This window comes from Cervus canadensis, chromosome 4, assembly GCF_019320065.1.
Source record: "Cervus canadensis isolate Bull #8, Minnesota chromosome 4, ASM1932006v1, whole genome shotgun sequence".
Classification (NCBI taxonomy): Eukaryota; Metazoa; Chordata; class Mammalia; order Artiodactyla; family Cervidae; genus Cervus; species Cervus canadensis.
The window spans coordinates 67,645,589-67,672,025 of record NC_057389.1 but is presented as its reverse complement, the minus strand read 5'-3'; the positions used below and the strand labels follow the sequence as shown (position 1 = coordinate 67,672,025).

The following is a 26,437-nucleotide window of genomic DNA, read 5'->3' as shown; positions in this document are numbered from 1 at the left end:
AGCCCCAGTCTTCAGTATCTGATCTTGATTATTAATTCATATAAAGCAGAAATCCAGGAGACCCCTTTCCTGCCCTGAGTACAAGCCATACATCCAGCTTTTTTGCCGCTTCTCTGGCTGGCTGCTGCCTTGACCCTGGCGCAGGCCCCTTCCTGTCTGGACTGTGGTTGTGTCCTTCCAGCCCCTCTCTCTCCCTGAGGAAGTCTCACTTCCCTCACACCTCCAACTCCTCATTCCTGAAAGAATCCAAAATGTACATCAGAGTCTTTCTGCCTCTTCGGCCTTTAAAGAGCAAAGATCCTGAACTGCTGAACGCCAAGAGCTACATAGGTCACTTACTAGCAGAGGGATTCCAAACAAGACCTGGCCTGAGGGGCTTCTGTGGAATGGGTGGAGAGGAGAGAAAAGCAGAAATTGTAGCAAAAACCTGGGGAGGGTGTGCCCTCTGCTTGTTGGGAGACCGGGAAGAGAAACCTGTACATTTTGACTTTCTCTTAACGAAAAAGTCAGAATCTTTTAGGAATGTTTTCCAGTCCCAGTAAAGGTGGTTAAAAAAAAAAAGAAAAGAAAAAAAGCCCTGTAGCAACTTTGCAGACGAATTTGCAAGCCTTTTGCAATACAAAATGCCAAAGTCCAAACTATTTCAACACTGGCTTGTTTAGACCCGTCGATTCCAAGAAAAGATGATAATAACAGTAACTCCCCAGGGATGTGAGAGTTACGACTGTACTAGGAACTCTACCTGTTTTACCAACTCTGCCCAATTCCTGTCTGCACTGTCTTCAGAGGGTGTCATGCTAAACTCTCCCTATCTCTTCCTTTCCATATACTTCTGAGACTGAGGGTGATAACTATCCTTCACTTAGCAAGTTTAATAAACCAGCTTTATATAATCAGCCAACTTCTGTTGTGGTCTGGTATGTATGTGGGGAGACTTCTACAGCTGGAAAATAGAAAATGAGATGAATTTACAGGACCAAGGAACAATAAATGGAAAAGAATGAATTCAAGTGAAGTTAAGGAAGAAGCTGGTGACAAGACCTGCTGAAGATGTTCATGCTAGGGTCTTTTTAAAAAAGGGTATTTTAGCTGGAGAGGATGTGAAGAAAAGGGAACACTCTTACACTGTTGGTGGGAATATAAACTAGTACAGCCACTATGGAGAACAGTGTAGAGATGCCTTAAAAAACTGGAAACAGAACTGCCATATGACCCAGCAATCCCACTCCTGGGCATACACACTGAGGAAATCAGAATTGAAACAGACAAGTGTACCCCAGTGTTCATCAAAGCACTGTTTACAATAGCTAGAACATGGAAGCAACCTAGATGTCCATCGGCAGATGAATCAGGACATTGTGGTACATATACACAATGGAATATTACTCAGCTATTAAAAAGAATGCATTTGAGTCAATTCTAATGAGGTGGATGAAACTGGAGCCTATTATACGGAGTGAGGTAAGTCAGAAGAAAAACACGAATACAGTATATTAACACATGTATATGGAATTTAGAAAGATGGTAACGACAACCCTATGTGCAAGACAGCAAAGGAGACACAGATATAAAGAACAGACTTTTGCACTCTGTGGGAGAAGCCAAGGGTGGGATGATTTGAGAGACTACCATTGAAACATGTATATTGCCATATGTGAAATAGATGACCAGTCCAGGTTTGATGCATGAAACAGGGCACTAAAAGACATTGCACTGGAACCACCCAGAGGGATGGGATGGGGAGGGATGTGGGAGGGCTGGTCGGGACCAAGGGACACATGTTCACTGGTGACTGATTCATGTCAATGTATGGCAAAAACTACAATATTCTAAAGTAATTAGCCTCCAATTAAAGAAAACAACAAAAAAAAATTTTTTTAAGAATTGTAAAGACCTGTTGTAAGCATATCCTCCAACACTGACCAAGTGCCTTTTCCCAGAATAATGTGTTTGATAGGTCATCTGTCTTAGAACTCTATAAATAAAATGTATCATGATTTTAAGATTAAAAGGGGGGGGCATTTTAACATTCCTTTATATGTGGAGGGAATGTGGAGACTAGGATGTGTAGGGCAACATTTCACAATAGATCGACTCAGTATGGAGCTTAAAGAGAATATATTGAACGTGAGGGCTTTAGACTCCGAAATGGGGCCGCGGCTTTAAGAGCGCGGAATACTAACCTCAAAATCACCTGGTAAAGTGGTCGCTAAACAGGGGACCCTGGGGTCATACCGCAGTTTCTGGAGGAGGGTGTCTCATAAACAAGGAATTTGTCGCCGGGTATTCAACCTTAGCCCTGTATTCAACCCTTAGAGCTTGGTACACTCCATCTGTTCTGTAGCCCAGCTACTGGCGATCATCAGCGGGAAGATGGATCCCAGAAGAGTCTCGGTGTGCTGCCCCTACATTGAGATCTCTTTTATTGTCTCATTTTCCAAAAGCAACTCTCGCCCAACGTGGGGCTCGAACCCACGACCCTGAGATTAAGAGTCTCATGCTCTACCGACTGAGCTAGCCGGGCTACAGACAAAAAAACACTTTCTGTCCCAGGAGACCAAAATCCACAAGCAAGGATGCAGATCACCACTAAATAACTACAAAAGTATTATGGAGCTCCTACTGTGCGCCTGGCGAAGGGATCTGAAATCTACACCCCCCTCGACGTGGGACAGCTGGCCATGCAGGCTTCCAAGGGGAAGAGCAAGGAGATTAGTTGAGGTACCGGAACCGAATTTCCATTGGAGCACTTAGGTAGAGTATTGCCTGCTACAGTGCCGCTTCACTGCTTGTCTCCGAGGAGCAGAAATACAGGTAAACACAGACACACGTTTTTGATGTGATGGTCTTCACTCTCCAGCACACGAGAGAGGTAGTGACTAGAATTGAAAATTAAAACGTGTTTCCGCCCGGTTTCGAACCGGGGACCTTTCGCGTGTGAGGCGAACGTGATAACCACTACACTACGGAAACGCCCGGAAAGGCTATCTCTCTGATTACTCCCTGAATCTACACATGGTCCCTACTGATCAGGATGAAACAGGACAAGATTCCAAAGGGACATGGGGCTCCCTTTAGCGGCCGTCTGAACCACGTTCAGGTCTTGTGGTCCCATCTATCTGCCGCAGTAGCGCTTGCAGCTCCTGGCACGACCTAGTACATAGTTTATGCACGAAGATTCGTAGTTTTGGCGCGTTCCGACCACCACTTTATAAAGCACACGTCCTTTTGGAGTTTCCACAAGAGGCGTGAAACGCCTCGAGATCAGGGTCAATTCTGCGTGCCCAGTTCTGGCATCGCGCGCGCCCCACACTCACTAGGGAGTCCCGTAACTTTCCCCGCTGTTTTTTTAAAAAAATTTTAATTAAGCAAGCTTATGTTTTCTAAAAACATCAAGTATTATTTCTATCGCACAAATAATCCATCTGGCAGAGATGCTCCGGGTACCACAGCAGCGTCTTTACTGATACCGTTCTACATCCTAGCTAGGTTTCTCTTAAGTAAAACCCAACACCGCAAACCCAGTTTGAGCCCCTGCTCTTAGACTGAGACTCCACGAAGACGGACCTCGAAGTATTCTGGGAGCGGAGCACGCGTGGTTCACAGCTCAGAAAGAGTTGAAAGAATCAATAGCACTTGGGTGATGGGAAACAAAATCATTGTTTTTTTTCTTTAAGGCAATACATTGACTTGGTTCAAGTTCAAAAGATACAGAACGACATTTACAGAAAAGTGTTCTAGATAAACTAGTATTCATCCAGAGGTAGACAACAAAGATGATAATGACAGCTAAACCTTGTATCTCACTTACAATGTGCCAGGCAATATTATAACAGTTCTGCACGACAGTAATTTCACTAAACCCTCTGAGATAGGAACTATCTTTATGAATTAGCACAGGACTATAAAGCTATTACATACATTTAACATCCTATCCCCCTCCCTTCTTTACAATTATACTCTACACATTGTTTAGCACCTTGTTTTTTTCATTTCATTTGTACATTTTGGGGAGGATTCCCTTTTTTACATCTGAAGTGTTCCACTGTGTCAATGTGCATTTCATGATTTGCTACTGTTCTTTTACTGATGGCAGTTAAGAAAGTTCATCTAAACGAAGCGACAGTGACCGACGGCACACAAAGTGTGTGGAAATGCCAACTACAGCGGGGAGGATGGGAAGGGTCTCCGGTCCCACCTCACTTCTTCAGACCCCGCCCCCTAGTCAGTCTCCGACGGACTCTCGGAGTCTTCAAACAACAAAGTCCTTCGCCTAGATGGGCCGGAAGTACTTCAGGGTTCTCACCGACACCCGCCCTCCCCATTTCCGGCATCGGCCGTGGGGAGTGCCTGCTGCAGTTCTCCGTGTCCGGTCGGTAGGATGGCGCCGGGCCGATACGGTCATAGCATCGAGAGTAGACGGGCGCCAAGTCCTTCCAAGGTTCCCCGAAGTTTATCCCCAGTGGCGGGCGATGGGGGAGGCCGGGCTTTCAGTTTCGTCTGCGTTCCCCACTCCTTCGCATTACAGAGTCGTACGCTTCCGTCCTTCTAGGCCTCCCTCCCTGTTCCTGAGTGCCTGCTAGAGCGTCGCCTCACCGTTTCCTGTCATCTGGGGGCCCGGGGCGGGGAAGCCGGGGGAGAAAGGGGCGTAGCGAGACCGGGGAGGGAACTCGCGATCTTGGGTGGTTAGCAGCACCGGAAGTGTTAGGGGAAGCCGGAAGTGAGGGGGCGGAGCCAGGAAGTGAGGAGGGGCGGGGGTTTATGAGGAGGCCAAGGGAGCGTTGGGGCAGATTTGCACTCAGGGCCACCTGAGGGACTTGGCGGTATCGCTCAGCTCTGTCCCCTCCCCTTTCAGGGACTCGGTTGTGGTCTGGGAGTAGGGAACTCTATGTGCAGGGGTGTGTTGTCGGGAGGACATTTCTTTGGCTGCGCTGGAGGCGAGGTGTGGAGAGGCAGGGCTGGGGGTGGGGCTGGGTCGTCAGGGAGTCTGAGAGGGAAGACCCCCCCCGCCCCCTGCCCCCCACCACCCATCACCCGTCTATACTGACTGACTGGACACTTAAGATGGCTGCCGTTGCCATGGCACCCAACCCTGTGCAGACCCTTCAGGAGGAGGCGGTGTGCGCCATCTGCCTCGATTACTTCACGGACCCCGTGTCCATCGGCTGCGGGCACAACTTCTGCCGAGTGTGTGTAACCCAGTTGTGGGGAGGGGAGGATGAAGAGGACAGAGAAGAGTTAGACCGGGAGGAAGAGGAGGAGGACGCAGAGGAGGAAGAAGTGGAGGCTGTGGGGGCCGGTGGGGGTTGGGACACCCCCATGCGCGATGAAGACTATGAGGGCGACATGGAGGAGGAGGTCGAGGAGGAAGAAGAGGGTGTGTTCTGGACCAGTGGCATGGGCGGATCCAACTGGGACAACATGGACTACGTGTGGGAGGAGGAGGAGGAGGAGGAAGACCTGGACTACTACTTGGGGGACATGGAGGAGGACCTGAGGGGAGAGGAGGAGGAGGATGAGGAGGAAGTGCTGGAGGAGGACGAGGAAGAGGAGCTAGATCCCGTCACCCCCTTGCCCCCGCCTCCAACTCCGCGGAGGTGCTTCACCTGCCCTCAGTGCCGCAAGAGCTTTCCTAGGCGGAGCTTCCGGCCCAACCTGCAGCTGGCCAACATGGTCCAGGTGATTCGGCAGATGCACCCAACCGCTGGTCGGGGGAGCCGTGGGAACGAGCAGGGCATTTGTCCCAAACACCAAGAAGCCCTGAAGCTCTTCTGCGAGGTGGATGAAGAGGCCATCTGTGTGGTATGTCGAGAATCCAGGAACCACAAACAGCACAGCGTGGTGCCATTGGAGGAGGTGGTGCAGGAGTACAAGGTGAGAGTAGAAGATGGGAGTTTAGTTGGGGTGGAGAAGAAGTAAGAGGAACTGGGGAAAGGAAATGGTGTTTTTCCCGTTCAAAGAGCCTCGTGTACTGTTGAGCTGATTCTCCTTACCTGAGCACTTACTGGCACCAGGATGGTTAGAGTGAGAAGGATCCTGGACACAGAGAAGTAGACACAGTGAAGAAGACCAGGGAAGACTGGCTTCCTCAAAGGAAATCTGGTGATGTCATATCACTGGACTTTGTCTCTTGGGGAAAAGCCACTGCTGTTTTGCACTTCCACTGTCCCTAAGTTATAGAAATGCAAGTGACAAGCCCTTAGGGCTTTACCACCAGTCTTATTTAACTGTGAATGACTCTTTAAAATCTATCCTTGATTAAAACCCCTAGAAATGGAAAGAACTTGCTCAGTCACTCAGTCCTGGCCAACTCTTTGCGACCCCATAGACTGTAGCCTGCCAGCTTCTTCTGTCCATGGAATTTTCCAGGCAAGAATACTGGAGTGGGTTGCCATTTCCTTCTCCAGGAAAGAGCTTGGGCCTCAAATAAAAAAGTGCTCTGAGGAACAGGAGTGTATATTGACTACTAGTATTAGACTCATATGCTCTGCTCTTGTTCTAATGGGTTCCCCACCCACTCCAAGATATGGCTTTGTTTTCCCCTTGAGCAGTTTTGTTGGATCTGAATCATTCTGGTGTACTGGCCAGGACTTCTTACCTTTCCTGGGTATTTAGAAAAGAGGGATAGGCTTTTAAGTCAGAAGATCTGGCCCTTAGTCTCTGAATGTCTTTGAACTTTAATTTCTCCAGAATTAAAAGTTAATATTTACTGAACACTTATGTGTACCCCTGCACTTTTTAATGGACTGTCTCATTTAAAATTGAAAACAACCCTGTGAGTTTGCTACGGTTTGTATCCCCGTTTTACAGATTGGGAAACAGAAGGGAAATGGAACCAGAGAGATGTAAGTAATACACACAGGGCCACACAGTTACTAGTAACTACACCACCCCACCTCCTTTCCTGGCCTATACTGTTTATAACATCACCACTATTTAGAAGTTTGTTGTTTGATTTTTCTGACATGTGACTTTTCTTCTCAAAGTTTCATTCTAGTTTAGTTAATATCTTTTTGGACACAGGTAAAGGAGATTTATGTGTGAGACAGCTGGTAGAAATAACATTTACTGAAGGGGCAGATGGTTTGTAAAAGTTGAACCAGGAGGAGAGGGTAGCTTCTTCTCTGTAGTCTGCACAGAGCTTTTCTGTTTTATGACTTGTGTTTTTGTAATCTTCTCCTGATTTGTACAGTAACTTCATTTGGGTTTTATTATCATTACTGCGGTTTTAGAGTAAGATGTCTAGAGCTTCTCAGCTGGGAGTGGTACATACAGTTAAGATAAACCTACACCCCTTATGACAAGTAACTGTTCCTCCCACAGAGTGATTGTCAAACCTGGCTGATTGTTCCAGTTATTAGTGGAGGTTTTCAGAAGTACAGTGGGCCCTACCATCATCGATTCTGAATCACTGACAGGGAGAGTTATCTTTAGAAAGCCCAGGCTACTATTAGAATCACTGCACTGGTACTACCACCTGCCTTTCAGGCCCTACATTATTAGGGGAGATTGTGAGCTCCTTTTGTCCTTCCCTTTTGTATCCTCTTGGCTTCTAGTTACCTTTACCCATCAGTGTGTAGTCACTTTGTTAACTGAATCCCAGGGTGGCATATCCACAGGGCATTCCATCCCTTCTCCACCCTCTCCTTGCAGAACTCTTCTGAAGAGCTTCTGAAACTGGATTTTAATTTGTGTTAGCCGTAGCTGTTGAATGCCAGCCCAGTAGAGCTCTGCAATTTGAAGAGGCCACTAAACACAAAGTCTGACATTAACTGATCAGTAAATGTAAATACATAAGTTTTATTATGTCCGACTAATTTGAGTCTCCTCTTCTAAATTACAGGGTATTTTACAGGCAGGTAGTTTCTTTTCAGATACATACACTAGCACTAACTTGGCACAGTGTTGTTTTGTAGAAATATTTCTTTATTGAATAGGTAATAATGCACAAATGATATATAAATAAAGCTTCATAAAAGTTAAAGGTTCTTGAAATTTTCTCTTAAATGGTACTTTGTTTGGATTCGTATATGAATTTTTTGTCCATAATTTAGGAAAAGTATTAAATGAGAAATAAAAGCATAAATTTTGAGTTAATAGAGTTGAAATTATTGACCGTACTGGAAAAAAGTAAAAGATAATAGCAAAAGGCAAATTTTTGTGTTGTTTATGCTATTTTTATGTTATGGATTGATTGTAATTTTATTATGATTTTTTTCTTCAACACTTAACCTTGCAATGACTACCTTTTGTGCTCTGGGTCAGTAACCTCTTTAGATCAAGGGTCATTATCAGGTTGTCATTGGCAGCTTAGGCCTGGGTAGGGAATTCTAGATAACATTTAGTACTGATCTTTTGCTCTGTTCCAGACGTTGTGCTAAGCATCATGTCCACAAGGTAAATTCTGTTGTTCCTGGTTCCCTTTTTAAGATGAGGTAACTTGAAGCATGGCTTGCTTCAGGTCACCTGCCTGCATTCAGGTTCAGATCAGAGTCTAGGCTTGAGCTCCTCTTCTACGCTGTATTACCCCCCAAGGAAAAGGTGGCAGAAAGGCAGAAGAAGCAGAAGGCACAAAAAAGGAAGGGGCACAAAAACCAGGCTTATCCATTTTGGTCTTTAAAGCAAAAGATTCTATTACAAATGATTAGAACACAGAGCTTATGTGCATTTTTGCTGCACGAGTTAAAACTTTAGGAGGACAGTGTATTTGTTTTCCATTTAGCAAGTAATTGAGCGGGAGAGAAGCATAGAAATTAAAATAAGTGGGGTCCATGCTCCCATGAGCCTGTGTGTCCTAGGGACAGAACACATGTAAGTGATTACAGTGCAGGGAAGTATTGTAAAGGTGTATTCCTGTTCCTTGGGATCACAGAGGAAGTTGGGGATGGGGAGCATCAGGGGCATGGACAGGTAGCTGGGTTTTAAAGGAAGAATGCCTTGGGCTAAGTGCAGAAGGGCAGTCCCAGACAGAGGGAGTAGCATGGATAAAAGTATGGAATTATGCTCAGGAAAAGACTAGGAGTTTTACGTGACTAAAACTAGAGTCTGTGTTCAGGAGGTATCGGAGGAGAGGCCAGAAATGAAGGTGCAATGAGAGCCTCGTATATTCTAAGTCATGGAGAACTGTAGAAAGATTTTTAGCATAGGCATAAAATTATCAGAAAAGTATTTAGAGTTGAAAATTATGAGGAAGATTGATTATGAGGAGGAAGAGACCATATGTAAGAGCATTCATATGGAAAGACTTTGTGCATTGAGGGGCTCAAGCCATGTTCACACCCAACTCTTGAGTGTGGTGCTATGTAGTCATCAGGATCCTACCTTTATTTATTAATTTGACCAGGCCGAGTGGCATGTAGGATCTTATTTCCCTGACCGGGGACTGAACCTGTGCCCTGTGCAGTGGAAGTGCAGTCTTAACTGCTGGACTGCCAAGGAAGTCCCAGAATCTTAACCTGCAGACTTTGCACATAAGTTCAGGAGGAGGGTTGAAAGCTTTTGTCATCATCTGAAGAGAAGAAAGGGGAGGAAGGGAATTTGATGCTCATTTAATACCTGTAATGGGTATCAGGCTTTGAGCCCAACCCACTGCAGGGAGAATGGGGGGTATGGCCTTTGAGGGCAGGTGCTTCTCCTATCCAAGACCTCTAACCTTCCTTTCTCCATTTCTTTAGGCCAAACTGCAGGGGCATGTGGAACCGCTGAGGAAGCACCTGGAGGCTGTGCAGAAGATGAAGGCCAAGGAGGAGAGGCGGGTGACAGAGTTGAAGGTGAGTGAATGTCCTTGACAGGGCTGACTGGTTCTGTAGTTAGAGCAGGAAAGATGGGCTCTCACAAGTGGTGACTAGATCCTCTGAAGAGGGACAGCCAAGGCCTGGGAGAAAAGTAGACACCTTCTTGGGTGTCTGTGAGGAGAGGGGTCTTAGCAGCTCAAAGAAAGAGTTAGTTGCTCAATTGTATCCGACTCTGTGATCCCACGAACTGTAGCCCAACAGACTCCTCTGTCCATGGAACTCTCCAGGCAAGAATACTGCAGTGGGTTGCCATTCCCTTCTCCAGGGGATCTTCACGACCCAGGGATTGAAACCAGGTCTCCTGCATTGCAGGCAGATTCTTTACCATCTGAGCCACCAGGGAAGCCTTAGCAAATCAAGAGGCATGTGTATTCCTAGGTTCCAAAATGGAATGAGATAGGTTTAGCTTGGAGAGGGCTGGTCCCTGGCTCAAGGTTGCAGAGCAGGTTTACCATCCAGACACTTAACCCTAGACCTGCTGCCCCATACTATCACTCCAGATAACACAGAGGACAGAAGAGGGCAAGGCAAAATTCACATACCAGCTGTCAGAGAAGCTCCAGGTTCCAAGACAGATGTCAGGTGGGGGCAAGACATGAGTGAGAGGAACATGAGTGAAGGAATGTCAGCATTGCAGAGACCTGTTATTTTCTAGTCTGGTGTTTCTCAGCCATTTTTCATTATTGCTTACGCCTCCCCATGGAGTATTTTTAAATATTTTCCCCCTAATTCCATCCCTTTACTCCTGCCTCTTTTTGTAAAGCTGGTAGGCACTGGAATGACCTGGCAATGAGCTTTGGACACCAAGCCAGGGCATCCCTCCTATCTGACGTCTTCCCCCATCTCTCCAGTGCCTGCCATCCTGGCAGGGTGGCTGAGCCTTGCCATTTTGCAGGACCCATACTCATTCATTGCCACCTATACATTAGGGACTTTGTTGCTGGGCAGCTAGTGGTGGAATCTTGATTCTGGGAGTCAGGGAATTTCTTGCTTCTAGCCTGATGCCCAAATTGAGATTTTTGGGCTCCTGGGGTGCAGTGGTGTCAGGAACTGAGTTTCAGTGGGACAGAGAGTGAAACCATTTTCTTCACATACTTGACCAGCCAGGACTTCCCTCCACACTCTGGTCTTTTAACTCTTTTTACATACCCTTAAGAATGTCTCCAGCTTATATCTGGGTGAAAAGTGTGCTGATTTCTGGGGTTGCCCTGCTGAGGCAAATGGGGTGGGAATGGGTAATGGTCTTCTCTCTTTATATATTAACATTATCTACATAATATTTTTGATTTTGCCTCGTGGCCCATAAAGTGTAAAATCTTATCTGACCCTTTATGGAAAGTTTACTTGACATCTGACCTAGAAGGATTGGGTGACTTTCCCACAGTCATTATTGGAATAGCCAGGACCCTGATTTTGTATCTTGATTCCTGAATTTTTTATTTATTTCAAAAACTTCTAAAACAAACAAACAAACAAACAAAAAACCAAAAAACTTCTCACTAAGCACCTACTCGGTAGTCGGCACTGTTCCAGGGTCTGAGGACCCTGTGGCAACAGAGCTTATAGAGCAGTGGGGAAAGAGGATTTTAAAAAGATACTCCAATGTAAATATAACCTTTCAAATTGAGGTATATGCCATGAAGAGATGATGGTATTTATGTAAGTGACCCTGATTTAGATCTGGAAGAGAGACTTTTCTCAGGAATATTTAAGCTTAGACCTGAAGAGTCAAGTAGCCAAGATGGAGATAAGTGTTGCAGGCAGAGATTGCTGAGCTTGGGACCATTGTGCCAGGAGCATGCTAAACCCAGGAGATGGGGAAGGGGTCAGGGGCTCTTTTCCTTTCAGAATGTAGGGCTCCTTTGCCTTGGATTGAGGGGCAGCAGTTACCAAATTGGAGGTTTGTTTCTGTGTGTTGAGGTGGTATCCACCATCCCCTTTGCATCATCCCAGAGCCAGATGAAGTCAGAGCTGGCAGCTGTGGCCTCAGAATTTGGGCGGCTGACACGGTTTCTGGCCGAAGAGCAGGCAGGGCTAGAGCGGCGCCTCCGAGAGATGCACGAAGCTCAGCTGGGGCGTGCAGGAGCAGCGGCCAGCCGTCTCTCAGAGCAGGCTGCCCAGCTGAGCCGCCTGCTGGCTGAAGCCCAGGAGCGAAGCCAGCAAGGGGGCCTGCGGCTGCTCCAGGTAAGCAATGGCCCCTTCCTTGTCCACCCCCGAGAGCCCTGTATCTGCTGTATCAGGCGGTGCTTACCAAAGACCTGTCCAGAGCTACCTCTCTTCTCATTGGGAGGAACCCACAATGATTTAACTCGAAGAGTGAAAAGGTTTTTTGAGGCTGGAGACAGATTAGTTGATACTGAATGTGGTGTGTGATGATTGTACCTAATGAAAAGAATGACGATTCAGTTTGTAAAAGGATTTTAAGAGTTTGGAAAAGGATTTTTGACATTAACATCTTGAAAAGTAGGATCAAGTCATATTGTGAAAATTCTTTTACTGGGGCTGTAAATTCTGTTGGGCTTACAGCAGGATGAGTTAAATTAGGGATAATGAGTCATATGGGTGATTGAGATGGATGCATGTTTATTGAAGGCCTTGTATATGTTTTCTGACTCACTGTTCAAGTTCAGTTCTTTCTCTGGCTGGAATCAGATGGGGAGAAGGGAACCACCCCTGTGCAGCTGACTCTCTGTTTCTTTCTCCCTCTCCCTCTTTTTGTTATTCCCAGGACATCAAGGAGACTTTCAATAGGTGTGTTCTCACCCTTTATCCTTTGTGACCCAATGGCATCTGGTTCCCCATCCCTGCATCTCTTGGATATCCCGCTCCTCTCCTTCCTTCCCCAGGACCTGAGTTTCTGCCTTCTGGACCCTCTCCTTCCCCTCAGCTTCTGCTCTTCCCTCTGGGAATATCATGGTCCCACCCCCTGCCCGGTCCCCTTCTCCAGGTGTGAAGAGGTACAGCTGCAGCCCCCAGAGGTCTGGTCCCCTGACCCGTGTCAACCCCATAGCCATGACTTCCTGACAGACGCCATCGTGAGGAAAATGAGCCGGATGTTCTGTCAGGCCGCCCGAGGTAGGGAGGTCACCTGTTCGACCTTCCTTTGCCTTTCCTGTCACAGACCGGAGGCTGGGTTCTGAGGGGAAGTGGGCCCTGGGGAAATGGGTGCTGAAATGGGAGGATAAAAGGCAGGCCTACTGGGGCTTCAAGCCAAGAGCAGCTTTTGTTCTAGCCCAGGTGGGTGTTGGGGAGTAAAAGCCAGGACCAGAGGGAAAACCTGTCTGGTGCCCTGAAAACAGTGGGGAAAACAAATGGAGCCCCTAGGAACGTGAGCCGACTCTGTTGGGGCAGGGAGCTGAAGACAGCTGGATGGTGGGGCAAGCTGATGAAGGGGGAGGGTAGCAGGAAAGGCCAAACTTTGGAGTTAGCCACTAACAGGGAACAGTCGTTCCAGCCCTGGCGTATTTGTCCTCCCTCCTCCCAAGTGGACCTGACGCTGGACCCTGACACGGCTCACCCGGCTCTGATGCTGTCTCCCGACCGCCGGGGGGTCCGCCTGGCAGAGAGGCGGCAGGAGGTTGCTGACCATTCCAAGCGCTTCTCGGCCGACTGCTGCGTGCTGGGGGCCCAGGGCTTCCGCTCTGGCCGGCACTACTGGGAGGTAGAGGTGGGTGGGCGGCGGGGCTGGGCGGTGGGTGCTGCCCGTGAATCAACCCATCACAAGGAGAAGGTGGGCTCTGGGGGGTCCTCTGTGGGCAGTGGGGATGCCAGCTCCTCTCGCCATCACCACCGCCGCCGCCGCCTCCACCTGCCCCAGCAGCCCCTGCTCCAGCGGGAAGTGTGGTGTGTGGGCACCAATGGCAAACGCTACCAGGCACAAAGCTCAACGGAGCAGACACTGCTGAGCCCGAGTGAGAAACCGCGGCGGTTTGGCGTGTACCTGGACTATGAGGCTGGGCGCCTGGGCTTCTACAATGCAGAGACTCTGGCTCATGTGCACACCTTTTCGGCTGCCTTCTTGGGCGAGCGTGTCTTCCCTTTCTTCCGGGTGCTCTCCAAGGGCACCCGCATCAAGCTCTGCCCTTGATCAGCCTGCCACCCGCATGGGCCCCTCTGGTTAGCACTAGGGGGGCGGGTGGTGGTGGAAGGTGGCCCATAAGTTTGGGGGCTAAAATGCTCCCGTTCCTGCGTTGCTTCATGCTCCTTTGACCCCAGGCCCCTGCTTCTAGGAGTCTAATACTCTCCTAGCCTCCAGCTCAGCTTTTTCTCACCTACTGGGTCTGTTCAACAGGTCTGCATGGGTCCCTGATGATAACAGCTGCCTGGTGTCCCTTCTGTCTGTCTGCCCAGGGATCTGAGTTTTTCAGTAGGGGATGAAGGGAGGTTGTAATCTCATTACTAAACTTCCCTTTCCCCATTCCTGTTCAACTTTCATGTCAGTTCTGAGGCTGGAGGATTTGGGCAAGACTCATGACAGCCCTCATTCCATTTTCTGATGCAAATTTTAGCTAAGGGATTTGGAAGCTTTTTCGGGGGAGGCAGGCTGGGAAAAGGGTAGAGCTGGATAATCAACAGTCTACTCTCTGGGGGAAGTAGGAAGGATTCTAATTTTCCTTCCATCCCCAATTTCTACCTCCATAGACTGGCCAGAATTTAGCTTCAGTGAGATCTGGAATGGTCGACACGATGGAAACTACATACATCATCCAATTATTTCTTCCCCCCTTCCTTTTTCAGCACTAATCTAGGAGCAAGGCTCCTCCCCCACCCCAATCCCTCAGGTCTTCTCACTGCCAGGCTCCTTCCCTTTTCTGTAAAATCCCCTTGTCAGTTTCCAGCCTCTCTTCATGTGCTTAGTCCCCTCCTTTTGGTGAGCCCTGGAGGGGGGCCTTGGGACAGGGATTTGAATCCCTAGGAGAGCCTTGGGCAGAATCTATTTTTCTAGTAACCCTTTGCCTTCTGTCACTTATCAGCTTTTGTCCTCTGCTTTGATGGCTGAGGTCAATTTTATGCTCCTGGGAGAAAAGGAAGATGGGTTGTGTTGTGGAAATAAAAACTATTTGCTGCTTTTGTGGAGTCCATTCCTTTAGAAGAGTAAGGTGTTGCTAGTGGTAAAGAATCTGCCTGCCAATGCAAAAGAAGCAAGAGATGTGGGTTCAGTTCCTGGGTGGGGAAGATCCCCTGGAGAAGGAAATGACAACCCAGCGACAGGAGCCTGGGGGGCTACAGTCCACAGGGGTTGGAAACCAGAGTTGGACATGACTAGAGTGTGCATACACACACAAAGGAGATGCCACAGAATGGAGGAGTGGTTAATTAGATCTTCTTTGTCAGATGTGATTGTTTCAACAGAGCAAGGTACAAATCCTACCACCCTCCATCTGGATCCTCTGCCTAGCTTTTTATTGGCAGGCTCCTCAGGTCTACTTGAAGATGATCTGCCACTTTTTTTCTACCACTGCTTGAGACTTTGTTTTCCTAATAATCTCTATATACTATGGCCCTCATGCCCAAGACACAGGCACACTACATCTCCAGTCTTTTTATGTATCATATCTAGTTGGGAGTCAAAGAAGTCTCATTGCCATTATGAGTTGGAGGGTATATATACAGGAGACCTTGATGTGCCACACATCTGTCATTTAGCTGCCACCTGAGGAAAAGCCACCATCTCCAGACCATTACACCTAATTTTAAATATCTATGTAAGATGAGTACGAAAGAGTCCTTGCCTTGAAGGACTAAAAATCTTTTTAATCAAAGCCCCAGTTTGATGCAGATTAAACTAATTTGATGAGTTTCAAGAAGTTTTCAGAGAAAGACACTCACTATAGAAGTCAGAAAACCAGTATTTTTTTTAATTTTTAAAGCTCTGCCATGTTTGTTTCTAGCGGGTGCCGATGGTTACCTGCCACACTCGCACCAGGTTGTCCGTGTAGCCAGCAAACAGTGTCTGCAAGGGAGAAATGACAACATTGTTAGAGCCATGCAATTCTACAATCCTGTTAGTGCAACAAAGATGACCCTTCTTTTAAGATGCCCACTCTTCTACTATTCACAGGTGATTATGTATTCCTAGAGGAAGCAACAGCTGGTCGTAAGGATTCACAGGTTGTAAACTGATCAAGTTAATCAAGGTTTTAATTGAAGACAGGTAATCACTGTCCCTCCACAATCTTCCTACTGACATTAGCACATGAAGGGTAGTATGTGTTCACTGGCACAGTTATCCAAGTCCTGCCAAAGGCAATCATTTATGTCACTAGTTCTGTAACTGGCTGATGAGAAGAAAGCAAGAAAGGTTAAAAGCTGAATCACCAGAGGATAGACCCACTTACCTGGCCATCAGCAGACCAGGCCAGAGAGGTACACTGGGGAGGCTCTGCCTTACTGCTGGTGCTGATAACTTCTTGCTTCAGTTCATCTACAATGATCTTGCCCTCCAAGTCCTGGGGAAGGGATAAAACCAGGGTTAAGGACACTGGGCCCTTTCATGCTATTACCAGTTTTCAAAAACCAAGACAGGTCCCCGCTCAAACGCCCCTTTAATTGTAATTCAGTAATTTTCAGCAGAGAATTACTTTCTACCTCTTCAGGGACGCTTGGCAATGCCTAGAGGCATTTTTATTTGTCACTACAGTTTGCTACAGGCATCTTGTGGGGAGTAGAGCCTGGGATGCTATTAAACATCCTAAATATTAATGCACAAGACTGCCTCCCCTCCAACAATGGATTACCCAGACCGAAGTGTCAATTGCACTGAGGTTGAGTAGATCACTACAATTGGTCTTCCTTTTGTTCCCAATCCCAAGAAGAAATAACTCATCCTTCTTGGGTATCCACTGATGGCATGATAGTTCTGTAGTTGTTTAGGAAGTTCAAATCCCAGCAGTGAGTCAGAAGACACATTGAAAAATTACAACATTGCCAAGGTTTGCACAGCCAGGTATCTAGCCTCAATTGTAGCACACAACTCACCCAGATCTTGATGCTAGGACCCGTGGCAGCACAGAGCCAGTAGCGGTTGGGACTGAAGCAGAGGGCGTTGATGATGTCCCCACCATCTAGTGTGTAAAGGTGCTTGCCTTCATTGAGGTCCCACAACATAGCCTGCCCATCCTGGGTGACAGGAGAACACAAATCAGGGAAATATGACTTCTTCCACATGTTAATCCCACCCATCTTGCCTCAAGATACTGCCTTTATTCTTAACTGCCTACCGCAGTATCTTGACTTTACAAAAATTTCACGAGTATCAACAGTTATCTCTTTATGTAAGAGATGACACTTCACCAACCCTACAAAAACCTGACTTCAAAATGCATCACTGTAAGCTCCAAAAGCACAGCATTCTAATCTCATCAACAGCTTTAAGAAACCAGCCTCACATAAGACAATCTCTTTAACACCTTAACTATGTCATTTTCAAAATGTTTCTGAAGAAACATTTACCCCTGGATTGCTGTCCCATTATCTTAAGTATCCAATTGTTCTCCATTGATAAGAAGACTCCTGTGTCTATGAATACCTTGCCTCCAGAAGCACAGAGGGATCCATCTGGAGAGACGGTCACAGTGTTCAGGTAGCCTGTGTGGCCGATGTGATTGGTCTTCAGCTTACAATTTGCCAGGTTCCATACCTAAAATTGTGGGTCAAAGGTGAAGAACCTGGGCTCTGGATCTATCAAGGTCAAAAGGGCTCAGGTCAAATAAAAGGCATGGCATCATGCTTAGAAGGCATCCCTGGATAGGACAGCCAATTTCCATTCTATCAGTGACAAAAAAGTCAAAGAATTTATCTTGGCCACTTAAGGAAAAAAATGCTTTCTGTGTTGCCACCTTACCAGGGACACTGGGCTCCCAATTAGCTACTATAGACCAAATATCAAAAATTAATGGCCTGTACTGAGAAAGTATCAAGAGGAAAATGGTCAGTTAAGGGACAAAGCATTGAAAGTTGATTATGACCAACTGGGAGGCAGTGGGAACACATTCTGGTTGGTAAAGGCCTTACACCCTGGCTCCAAGCTCACCTTGACCAGCTTGTCCCAGCCACAGGAAACAATAATGGGATTACTGCTGTTGGGCGAGAAGCGGACACAAGACACCCACTCTGAATGGCTTTCATCCTGCAGAGGATGGAAAGGAAATAAGGAGAAACTGTCTTGTCTCATGAAACTCCAGACCCCCACCTTCCCCCTCAGTTATGTGGGATGTATATTCAGTGTGTTGACAACCTGTATTCACACTTCCAGAACCCAAACCTTTAAGATAGAATCCCTTTAGGTTCCAGATGAGGCTTGAAATCACCATATAAAAGCACCAGTTAAGAAGGATGGGGGGAAATGTTCAGCATGTGCTCCCTGCATGTGCCTTTACTTTACCTGGACAGTATATTTGCATACACCCAGAGTATTCCATAGTTTGATGGTTTTGTCTCGGGAGCCAGAGACAATTTGCCGGTTGTCAGAAGAGAAGGCCACACTCAGCACATCTTTGGTATGGCCTACAAATCGGCGAGTGGTGGTGCCCCTGAGAGGGAGGACTTCGTTACTCTCTAGACAGACTCTGCAAACATTCTTCCACAGTCACCCTGTTTCCCTGGCCTGGTTCCTCACCCAATGGAGCTGTTACCCACACAACCCTGGACATGGCTTTGATAAACAGCAAGCCCTTGGCCGAGAATCCCTTCAGAATTGCAGGACATGTCCTCACTCCCACGTGGGGATTGGCTGACAATGTCATCTGTCATCACCAGGATCCTCCATTAATGCCTGACCACCCAAGACTGAGCTCCCAATATACAACATGTTCAAACATGTTGCCTACTCCCAAGTGCAATATCTGATAAAACTGCTAAAACAGACCACTCCTCAGCCATTCTGTGTTATCTAATTAAAAGCAATGGGGAGAGAGGCCAAACAACCACAAATATCTTCTCCAAGTACTCTGCCTTACAGTTCCCATAAGTAACCAATCACTACCCTGGGAAACCTGATGGTATCTACCTGCTTTCTACCCAGCTTCCCCCCAGTGCCCCAGAGCAGCTACTTGCGTTGTGAGATCCCAAAGGCGAAGGGTTCCATCCCAGGAGCCTGAGAGAGCAAACTGGCCATCTGAGGAAATGACCACATCACTAACAAAGTGGGAGTGACCTCGAAGAGCACGCTGTGGGATACCATAGTTGGTCTCATCTCTGGTCAGCTTCCACATAATGATGGTCTTATCTAAGGGCAGGTAAAACAAAAAAGAAGACCCAGTGAAAAAACCCCACAGCTCACCATCTGACCTTCTGGATCATAAATCAAGGGCATCTGGGGTAGGGAAACTACCTAAAGGCTGAGAGAGTAGTTATTAGCCAAGTCCAAATAACTCTAGTCAAGAGTCAAGCAGAGCTAAGCGGCACCCTGAGAATTTAACTCAGGTGTGTGAAACTTTACCAGGTTATGGATGCCCCTTTTGGAAATCCAAAACGATTCCACATCTATTTACTGGGCTTCCCTAGTGGCTCAGATGGTAAAGCAGATGTCTGCAATGTGGGAGACCTGGGTTCAATCCCTGGATCTGGAAGATCCCCTGGAGAAGGAAATGGCAACCCACGCCAGTACCCTTGCCTGGGAAAATCCCATGGACGGAGGAGCCTGGTAGGCTACAGTCCATGGGGTTGCAAAGAGTCTGGGCGACTTCACTTCCACAATGCATGCACACAGCAGGCTGGTTGTGGAAGACTAGCTGTGGGCCTCCTGAGACTACTGCTAAGGGATGCAAGAAATACTAGCATTAGAAAAATCACTTTAGGCGCTAAGGATTGGATGCTTTCACTGCAATGTGTTTTACTTAACCAACTTTCCTATTACGTGCCATACATGATTGTAGCCTCAGATGAACTATTTTTAAATAGCGTGAACGCAAAAAGCAAGCGACAAAAAGTCTCCAAATACAGTCAGGTACAGAGAGAATGAAAAGCAAAAAAAAAAAAAAAAAAAAGGTGAGGGGGCGGTGAGAAAGGGCTGCCCTGAAGTAGCCGAGAGACTAGACACGAGGTCCTCCTTGGAGTCCACTTTTTATAATAAGCAGAGGGTCCGGGCAGCAGCTCAGAAACAGCCTCTGGGTTTCAGCATAGGCACTCAGATGGCATGTTGGGATCATCACGGCGCCGCCCGACCCGAAGGCTCTTGGGCACACAGTCACATACATGGGTTTGAGAGCTAGAGATTAGAAAGGCCCCAGCCTTGCAACCCTCCCGGCAGTCAGCTGTTTCGGAGCGCGCAAAGTGGGGGATGCCTCATGGGTTTCTCCGCGATGAGGCCTGGGGACAGGTCAACTCACAGCCCACCTCGCGGCCCACAGGCCCAACCATGTGACGCGCTCAACGACCCCTGCCCCATAATCCAGCACCTCAGCCCGTACCTCGAGAAGCGGACAATATCATGTCCGGGAACTGGGGAGTGGTAGCGATCTGGGTCACCCAGCCGTTGTGCCCCTTGAGGGTGCCACGAAGGGTCATCTGTTCAGTCATGGCGACGGAGAGTGCGGGTGTCGCCGCAGCGACAAGGATGGAACTGGATAACTCTGAGAGGCGACCCGCACACCCGCTTCCACCGCGGCCCTGCAGAGGAAAAGAGCGAGCCGCCCACGCCGGAACCGGAAATACCCGCCCTCCCGAGCAAAATGGCGCCCTCCCATAATTCACTTCTGCTCAAGATGGCAGCGCCATGTAGTTCAAAGGGAGAGATGAAAGAAGACTTCTGGTCCAGACCGCCGTACAACGTGATTTGGTAGCACCGTACAAATCCCCTTATTAAACTAACATGCCCGAGTATTTTAAAAGGTTCCTTATGGTTGGGGCATGATGTCTCAAAAGCGGCAGAAAGGAAGTACACGCCCCAGAGCCTAGTAAGGAGAGCCTAGTGGCTTCATTGGCCCTACGTGGCACAGGCTGAACTCCTCCCTTTCCGCTTGGTGGCTCGGAGGGCACCGCAGAGGGAGCTTAATTTCATGGGCACAATTGTGAGTAACGGTGGGCAATGTGATAATACTATATTAAATTTTCAAAGTAAACTGCGTTCAGGTGAACTATTAAACCCTAACAGATTCCATGCGCGGGCGGCGACTCTTCCCTCAAGAGGTTTATTCACTAATGGTGTTGGGTGAGGAAAGACAGTCCACCCAGGACTAAGGCAGGAATGGGTTACAGAGAGGAAAACCGGGAATGAAGGATAAGTTAGTCTGTGGGCTGCTGGACAATAAACCCCGCTCCCACCTAAGCAGGAGCGTGGAGAGCTCTCGCAGAAACTGAAAGGCCCCAAGAGGAAAGCTGGCTCGGGTAAAACCACCTCGTAGAAAGGTGCTTGGGTCTGGGCGGCCAGGCGTGCGCAAGTATTTCTTTTCTGTTTGTCACATGTATTATTTTCTCATGAAATGAGATCGGGAATAATAATACATACCTCACAGGGTGTGGAGAGTATATCAGATAGGTAAAACACCCAGAAAGATCCCTGGCAAAGTAAATGCACAGAATTTAGTGAGCATCTCTTGGCTACCAGACGCAATTTTAGGTCTTGGGAACACAGCTGTGAACAGGATAAAAGGGACCTGTTCTTTGTTTTTTGAGCTTACATCCAATGAGATGGGGAAAAGAGAGCTCAAGGGGGAGATTTTTAACAAAGAAAGATATGGGAGAGAGCCTTGGGGATTTATGGGTGGATGTTCCACTCCGAGGAAAGAATTAGTGCCAAAGTCCGCAGCTGGAGCGTTGAAGGCCCTGGGGACCAAACCAATGCGATGGAGGTGGGGGCGGGGGTGGCAGTTGACCGAGGGCTTTGCAGGCTGGAGGAAAGACCTAGCAGACTACTAGAAGGCCTGCCTTTGGGAAGGAACAGCGTGGGACAGTGGCAAAGCTGCTACGGGCTATGGCTACTCAGATTTGTGAAGAAGGCCAGAATCCGTCCCTTGAAAGCAGCTACTCTCTTGGTGCCTCTGCCTTCCTCCACAGCCAAGTTGGTCTCACCAGGAACAGCCTTTGCTGTGTTCCTGCACAGCCTAAGGATTCTTTTAAGGGTTCTGTCATCTACCTTCCTGGCGCCCCCAACTGGCTGTCCTGTAGTTTTTCCAACACTGAACTCTACCCCTGCCTATGCTTTTTTAAAAATATATATATTTATTTAGCTGCATCCTGTCTTAGTTGTGGCATGTGGAATCTAGTTCCCTGACCAGGGATCCCACCACGGCTCTCCTGTATTGGGAACACAAGAGTTTTAGCCACTGGACCACCAGGGAAGTCCCTACCCATGCGTTTTGTTTCTCCTGTGATGGTGGAAGATCCTTGCCTTCACCCATCTTAGTATCCAGCTTGCTGCCCACAACTTGGGCCATGACTAAGCCTCCTTGGGTACTCAGCACAATGGAGAGGTGAGTGATTCTATGGTCATCTCTGTGGAATGTGACGTGTTACACAAAATTTCCTCTGTCCTCAAGAACACTTGCTCCTCCACCTCCTACCTCTGCTCTCCAAAGACACCCTCACTCAATCACATTATTATATTTTTTCCCCCTCGAAAAACCTCATTTGGCTCTTTCTTGAATTTTGTCCAGGGTACCCCTGTGGAATCTGCATCCTTGAGGCAGGGTGCCAGGAAACCAGGTTTAAGAGAAGCCTGTAAGGTCACTCATACTGGCTCAAAGATGGGACCTTTCTGTAACACAGACTGTTTTCCAGAAGCCTCCCAGAGGATCCTTGCCCTCCCAGGTTCCCAGCCCTCCCCTGCTCAGCCCCTCCCAGGTCCTCCCTGCCCTGTCTCTGCTCTGAGACAGTTGAAGGTGACTTTCTGAACGTGCAGGCTTCTCCCCACACTTGTCTTTAATCTTCAGATGATTCTGGCAGTAGCCCCTCCTATGCGGTCAAGGAGGGAATTTGGGTTTTGCCCTGGTGCTCACCAGGACTAAGCTGGCAATGCCAGTAGAGGAGAGAGATAAATGGGATGTAATGGCCTTCCCCATTGACCAGGGACCCTGAGGGATTCAGGCTTCCCACTTCAGAGCTCTTTTACAGCCACCACCTGGTCTCTCCTCTCTTGGAGGGGAGGCTGGCAGGCCACAGTGCCACTGAAGGACAGCTCTTAGCTGAAGGAGGCCTTGCCCTGACCCTGGGAATGCTGGGGACCTCTTTGGCTTTGGCTCTGAGTAGAGGTGGGGGTGGAGTGACCTTTGCAGCACAGCCACATTCAAGCCTGCTTCCCTCAAGGGCACGCTGTGGCTCCCTGCTGCAGTGGTTCCCACCTTTTTGACACCAGGGACCGGTTTTGTGTAAGACAGTTTTTCCATGGACGTGGGGGTGGGTGGTTTCAGGATAATTCAAACACATTACATTTATTGTGCACTTTATTTCTATTATTATTACATCAACTCCGCCTCAGATCATCAGGCATTAGATCCCAGAAGTTGGGGACCCCTGGCATGGAAGCCCTCACTTGGCCCTGGTTAGGGGTCTGTCTGGTTAGGGGTCTGCCTGTAGGTTGTTTTGGTTAGCAGAGGAATCCTGGCCCCTTCCAGCAGTGTTGTCCCTCAGCTGCTGGACAGTTTGAGAATCAGCTGCGCCTTTCTCAACAAAGTCTACTTACTACACTGGCCAGGTTGGGCCAGACCTCTTCCTTCTCATTCAGGGCATTTCTTCTCCAACCTCAGGGAAGTGGAAGGCGGCTGGAGGCTCTCATCTGCCCTTTAGGGAAGACTCAGCTCTCCTCCAAGCTATCCTCCCACTTTTCCAGGCAGCCCACACCCTGTAGGTAGAACCAGTTCTGGCTCCAAGCTTACTGTTGTCTCACCTACTTATTGTCTCAGCCCCTGGGCAGCCCCATCTTTCCCCTGTCCTCATGGGCACCACCTCTAGTCCACACAAGGTAAGAATCCCACAGAAGAAATTGGAGATGCTCTTCTAAGGAAGTCTGTCTCACCATTCCTTTCCTGAAGGAAGCCCCTAGGACCCACACAGCTGGAAAGAGTCCTTCAGATTCCTTGTTGGAGGCCCATGATCTCCAGGAGCAGAGGTCTCCATCCCCTCCTGCCAGCATTCAAGAGGTGGGAGAGGTCTTCCCTTGAATGCTGAGGTGAGGACCTAAGTGAAAGGTGTATGGCTGGGACTGGAGGGCCTGCTGACTGCCAGCCCTGGGCAGATGGCTTCCCTTTGTTTTACTGTCCTTCTGCAGACTCCATGTGGTTGGCTCTGGCATACCCCATACTCCATTGTTATGACAACATTGGCCCCCGCCTTGCTCCTCCAACTCATCCATCAATTCTCTCCCATACAGAATATGCATTGTTCTGTCTGGAAGGCCCACCATGTCTTATCACCACCACCACCTCTCCCCCCTCCCCTTAGTTAAATCTAAGCTTCCTTCAAGTCTCAGCTCAAGTTACCACATCTGGGAGGCCCTCTGTGACCCCCAGGTGTATGTTAGGCTCCTTTATTTAATGCTGTCCTACTAGTGGTGCAGTGTGTGTTGGGTCTCTTAAATTCTGCCAGCCTCTCCTGTGAGTGCCCTAAGGATAGGGATTAGGCTGTTTCTGCTCACATTTTGCATTCCCAGCACCAGATAGAGGGTTTCGCATGTGGAAGATTCTAACTTTGGTGGTCAACCTCACAGGCTGAGTAGTTAGGAGCAAATAGTTAAAGGCAGGACATTCTAGGCAGAGGGATCAGCTTGGGGAGGAGATATACAAACTTGTGCATGGTTTGCATGCACAAGTTTGAGGATGATTATTTCAAGAGAGAAGGCAGAGTGAAATCCAAGGTAGGCAGTTCACCCTAGTGATTTTGTCCTGAAGCCCAGGACAGTCTCTTAAAGATTATCTCATCCCTCTCCTGCCTACCTGCCTAACCTTGATCTTACTGAAAGGCATTTGTTGTCAAAGTGGAGGCTAGGTTGGAGGAGTAAGACTAGAAAAAAGTAAGAATTCAGAAGCTGAACCAGAGGGTCTCCTGGAGGATCATGAGACTCTTATAAAGGAAGGAATAGAAGATTTACCAAAGGTCTTATGAGTGAGGGGTTGAACATCTCTTCCAGTCCATCTCTACCCTGCTTCCTTCATTCCAGGGTCTAGAGTCAGGTTCTGTATACAGAAGCTATGTAATGATTGAGGCCTAAAGAATTAAGTTCAAAAAGGCTGAAGACAGGGAAATGTGAGACTATAATTATAGGTTCTGTTCCATTCTTCCTAGTCAGAGGCAGGGATGTGGCATTAAATCAATGCTGGAAATAGATTTATAAAGAAATCACATGCCATTTTTTAATCTCTTGAAAGGTCCCTTGTTCGTCTTAGGCAGAATTCTGAGGTCTAACAGTCCCCCAGAAAGCTGCTAACATATCCTGTGGGTCTTCCCTAAGAGATGGACTGGCATTCCCCAGGCTCTGGGTACTTTAGCACAGTGGTCCCCCACCTTTTTGGCACCAGGGAACATTTTATGGAAGACAGTTTTTCCACGGATGGGGGCAGGGTGGGGAGGTGGTTTTGGTTTCTCTCATCACTCACCTCCTACTGTGACCCTGTTGGGGACCCCTGCTTTACCAGATGTGCAGAGTCACAGGCTGTGAAAGTGGGCCTGATCTGGGCAAGTGGCTATATTCCAGGCAAGACTGTAAGAAATGCCAGCAAAAGGCAAACTTCTTTGCTTTGTTAAAGGATTTAAAACAGCACTCAGTGGTAGGGAGAAACAAAATGTGACCCAGGGTGCTTGTTCTCAGCTTTTTACCAGGAAGAGAATTTCATATGAACCAGGGTCAGGAGATCGTGTTGAAATGGAAACTTGAGGCTAACCAGCTTACTACACGGAGAAGGCAATGGCACCTCACTCCAGTACTCTTGCCTGGAAAATCCCCGAGGAGCCTGGTGGGCTGCAGTCCCTGGGGTCTCTAAGAGTCGGACACAACTGAGGGACTTCACTTTCACTTTTCACTTTCATGCATTGGAGAAGGAAATGGCAACCCACTCCAGTGTTCTTGCCTGGAGAATCCCAGGGATGGGGGAGCCTGGTGGGCTGCCGTCTATGGGGTCGCAGAGTCAGACACAACTGAAGCGACTTAGCAGCAGCAGCAGCTTACTACAAGATATGAGGGCTGAGAAGCAGACAGCCCTCAGCCCATGTAACCCTTCCCTGCTCACACCTGGGTTAAACAGCCAGAGCCTGCTGAGAAATTCCATCCTTTGCTATAGAGGGAGAGAAGGGATTTTACACGCCTAGGAAATGGTAGTCAAAAAGGGGGTGTGACCTCCAGGGATCTTCTTGCAGACCACCTGGATCCTCCTTTGTTTTTGCAGGGCCCTGCCTGATAACAAGTGGAACTGTCAACCAGAAGGCCCTGACCAACTCTGGATCTGAATCTTTTAGGATGGGGGAAAAGGCAAGGAAGGTCTCAGCCTGAATGCAGCTAGGAGGAATAAGCCTCCTTGTTCTTTAAGGCTATTTCTAATTCAAATCCCTAAGGTATCCATTTTCCCCCTTCTTTGGAAGCAGGAGAGTTGGGGAGAAGAGTAGCAGGTCTGCTGATAACAGGAGCCTTGTGGCATCTCCTCCTATACTTCCCACATGCACAGGTGAGCTGTTGCCCCAAGTCCAAGATTCTCTGAGGGCTCTGATTTGTGGGCAGA

General features: G+C 48.1%; 2 protein-coding genes and 4 non-coding genes across 9 annotated transcripts; 1 reads left to right on the top strand and 5 right to left on the bottom strand.

The window, feature by feature from the left end:
- Positions 1-2,451: 2,451 nt before the first annotated feature.
- Positions 2,452-2,524, bottom strand: TRNAK-CUU. Its single transcript has one exon. It is a non-coding gene; the product is annotated as a tRNA-Lys (tRNA).
- A 376-nt stretch (positions 2,525-2,900) lies between these two features.
- On the bottom strand, positions 2,901-2,973 carry TRNAV-CAC. The gene has a single exon. It is a non-coding gene; the product is annotated as a tRNA-Val (tRNA).
- Positions 2,974-4,331: 1,358 nt separating this feature from the next.
- Positions 4,332-14,862, top strand: TRIM41 (tripartite motif containing 41). 4 transcript variants are annotated; one of them, XM_043465672.1, is made up of 7 exons: positions 4,332-5,874; positions 9,675-9,770; positions 11,715-11,978; positions 12,523-12,545; positions 12,742-12,869; positions 13,280-13,461; positions 14,436-14,862. In XM_043465672.1, the coding sequence occupies exons 1-7, from the start codon at positions 5,065-5,067 to the stop codon at positions 14,535-14,537; spliced, it is 1,605 nt and encodes a 534-aa protein (XP_043321607.1). In that variant the 5' UTR covers positions 4,332-5,064; the 3' UTR covers positions 14,538-14,862. The 4 variants fall into 4 exon arrangements, 3 of the variants coding, with proteins under 3 accessions (XP_043321607.1, XP_043321606.1, XP_043321608.1); XM_043465671.1 differs by having other exon boundaries at positions 11,748-11,978; positions 13,280-14,862; XM_043465673.1 differs by lacking the exon at positions 14,436-14,862 and having other exon boundaries at positions 13,249-13,446.
- Positions 14,863-15,631: 769 nt separating this feature from the next.
- On the bottom strand, positions 15,632-20,466 carry RACK1 (receptor for activated C kinase 1). The gene is made up of 8 exons (XM_043465689.1): positions 20,204-20,466; positions 18,849-19,020; positions 18,178-18,325; positions 17,827-17,922; positions 17,323-17,433; positions 16,773-16,913; positions 16,133-16,243; positions 15,632-15,747 (listed from the first exon to the last, which is right to left on the bottom strand). Exons 1-8 carry the CDS (start codon positions 20,310-20,312, stop codon positions 15,682-15,684), a joined length of 954 nt encoding a protein of 317 aa, XP_043321624.1. The 5' UTR covers positions 20,313-20,466; the 3' UTR covers positions 15,632-15,681.
- LOC122441115 lies at positions 18,477-18,555 on the bottom strand. The gene has a single exon (XR_006269254.1). It is a non-coding gene; the product is annotated as a small nucleolar RNA SNORD96 family (small nucleolar RNA).
- Positions 19,884-19,951, bottom strand: LOC122441124. Its single transcript, XR_006269260.1, has one exon. It is a non-coding gene; the product is annotated as a small nucleolar RNA SNORD95 (small nucleolar RNA).
- Positions 20,467-26,437: the final 5,971 nt, after the last annotated feature.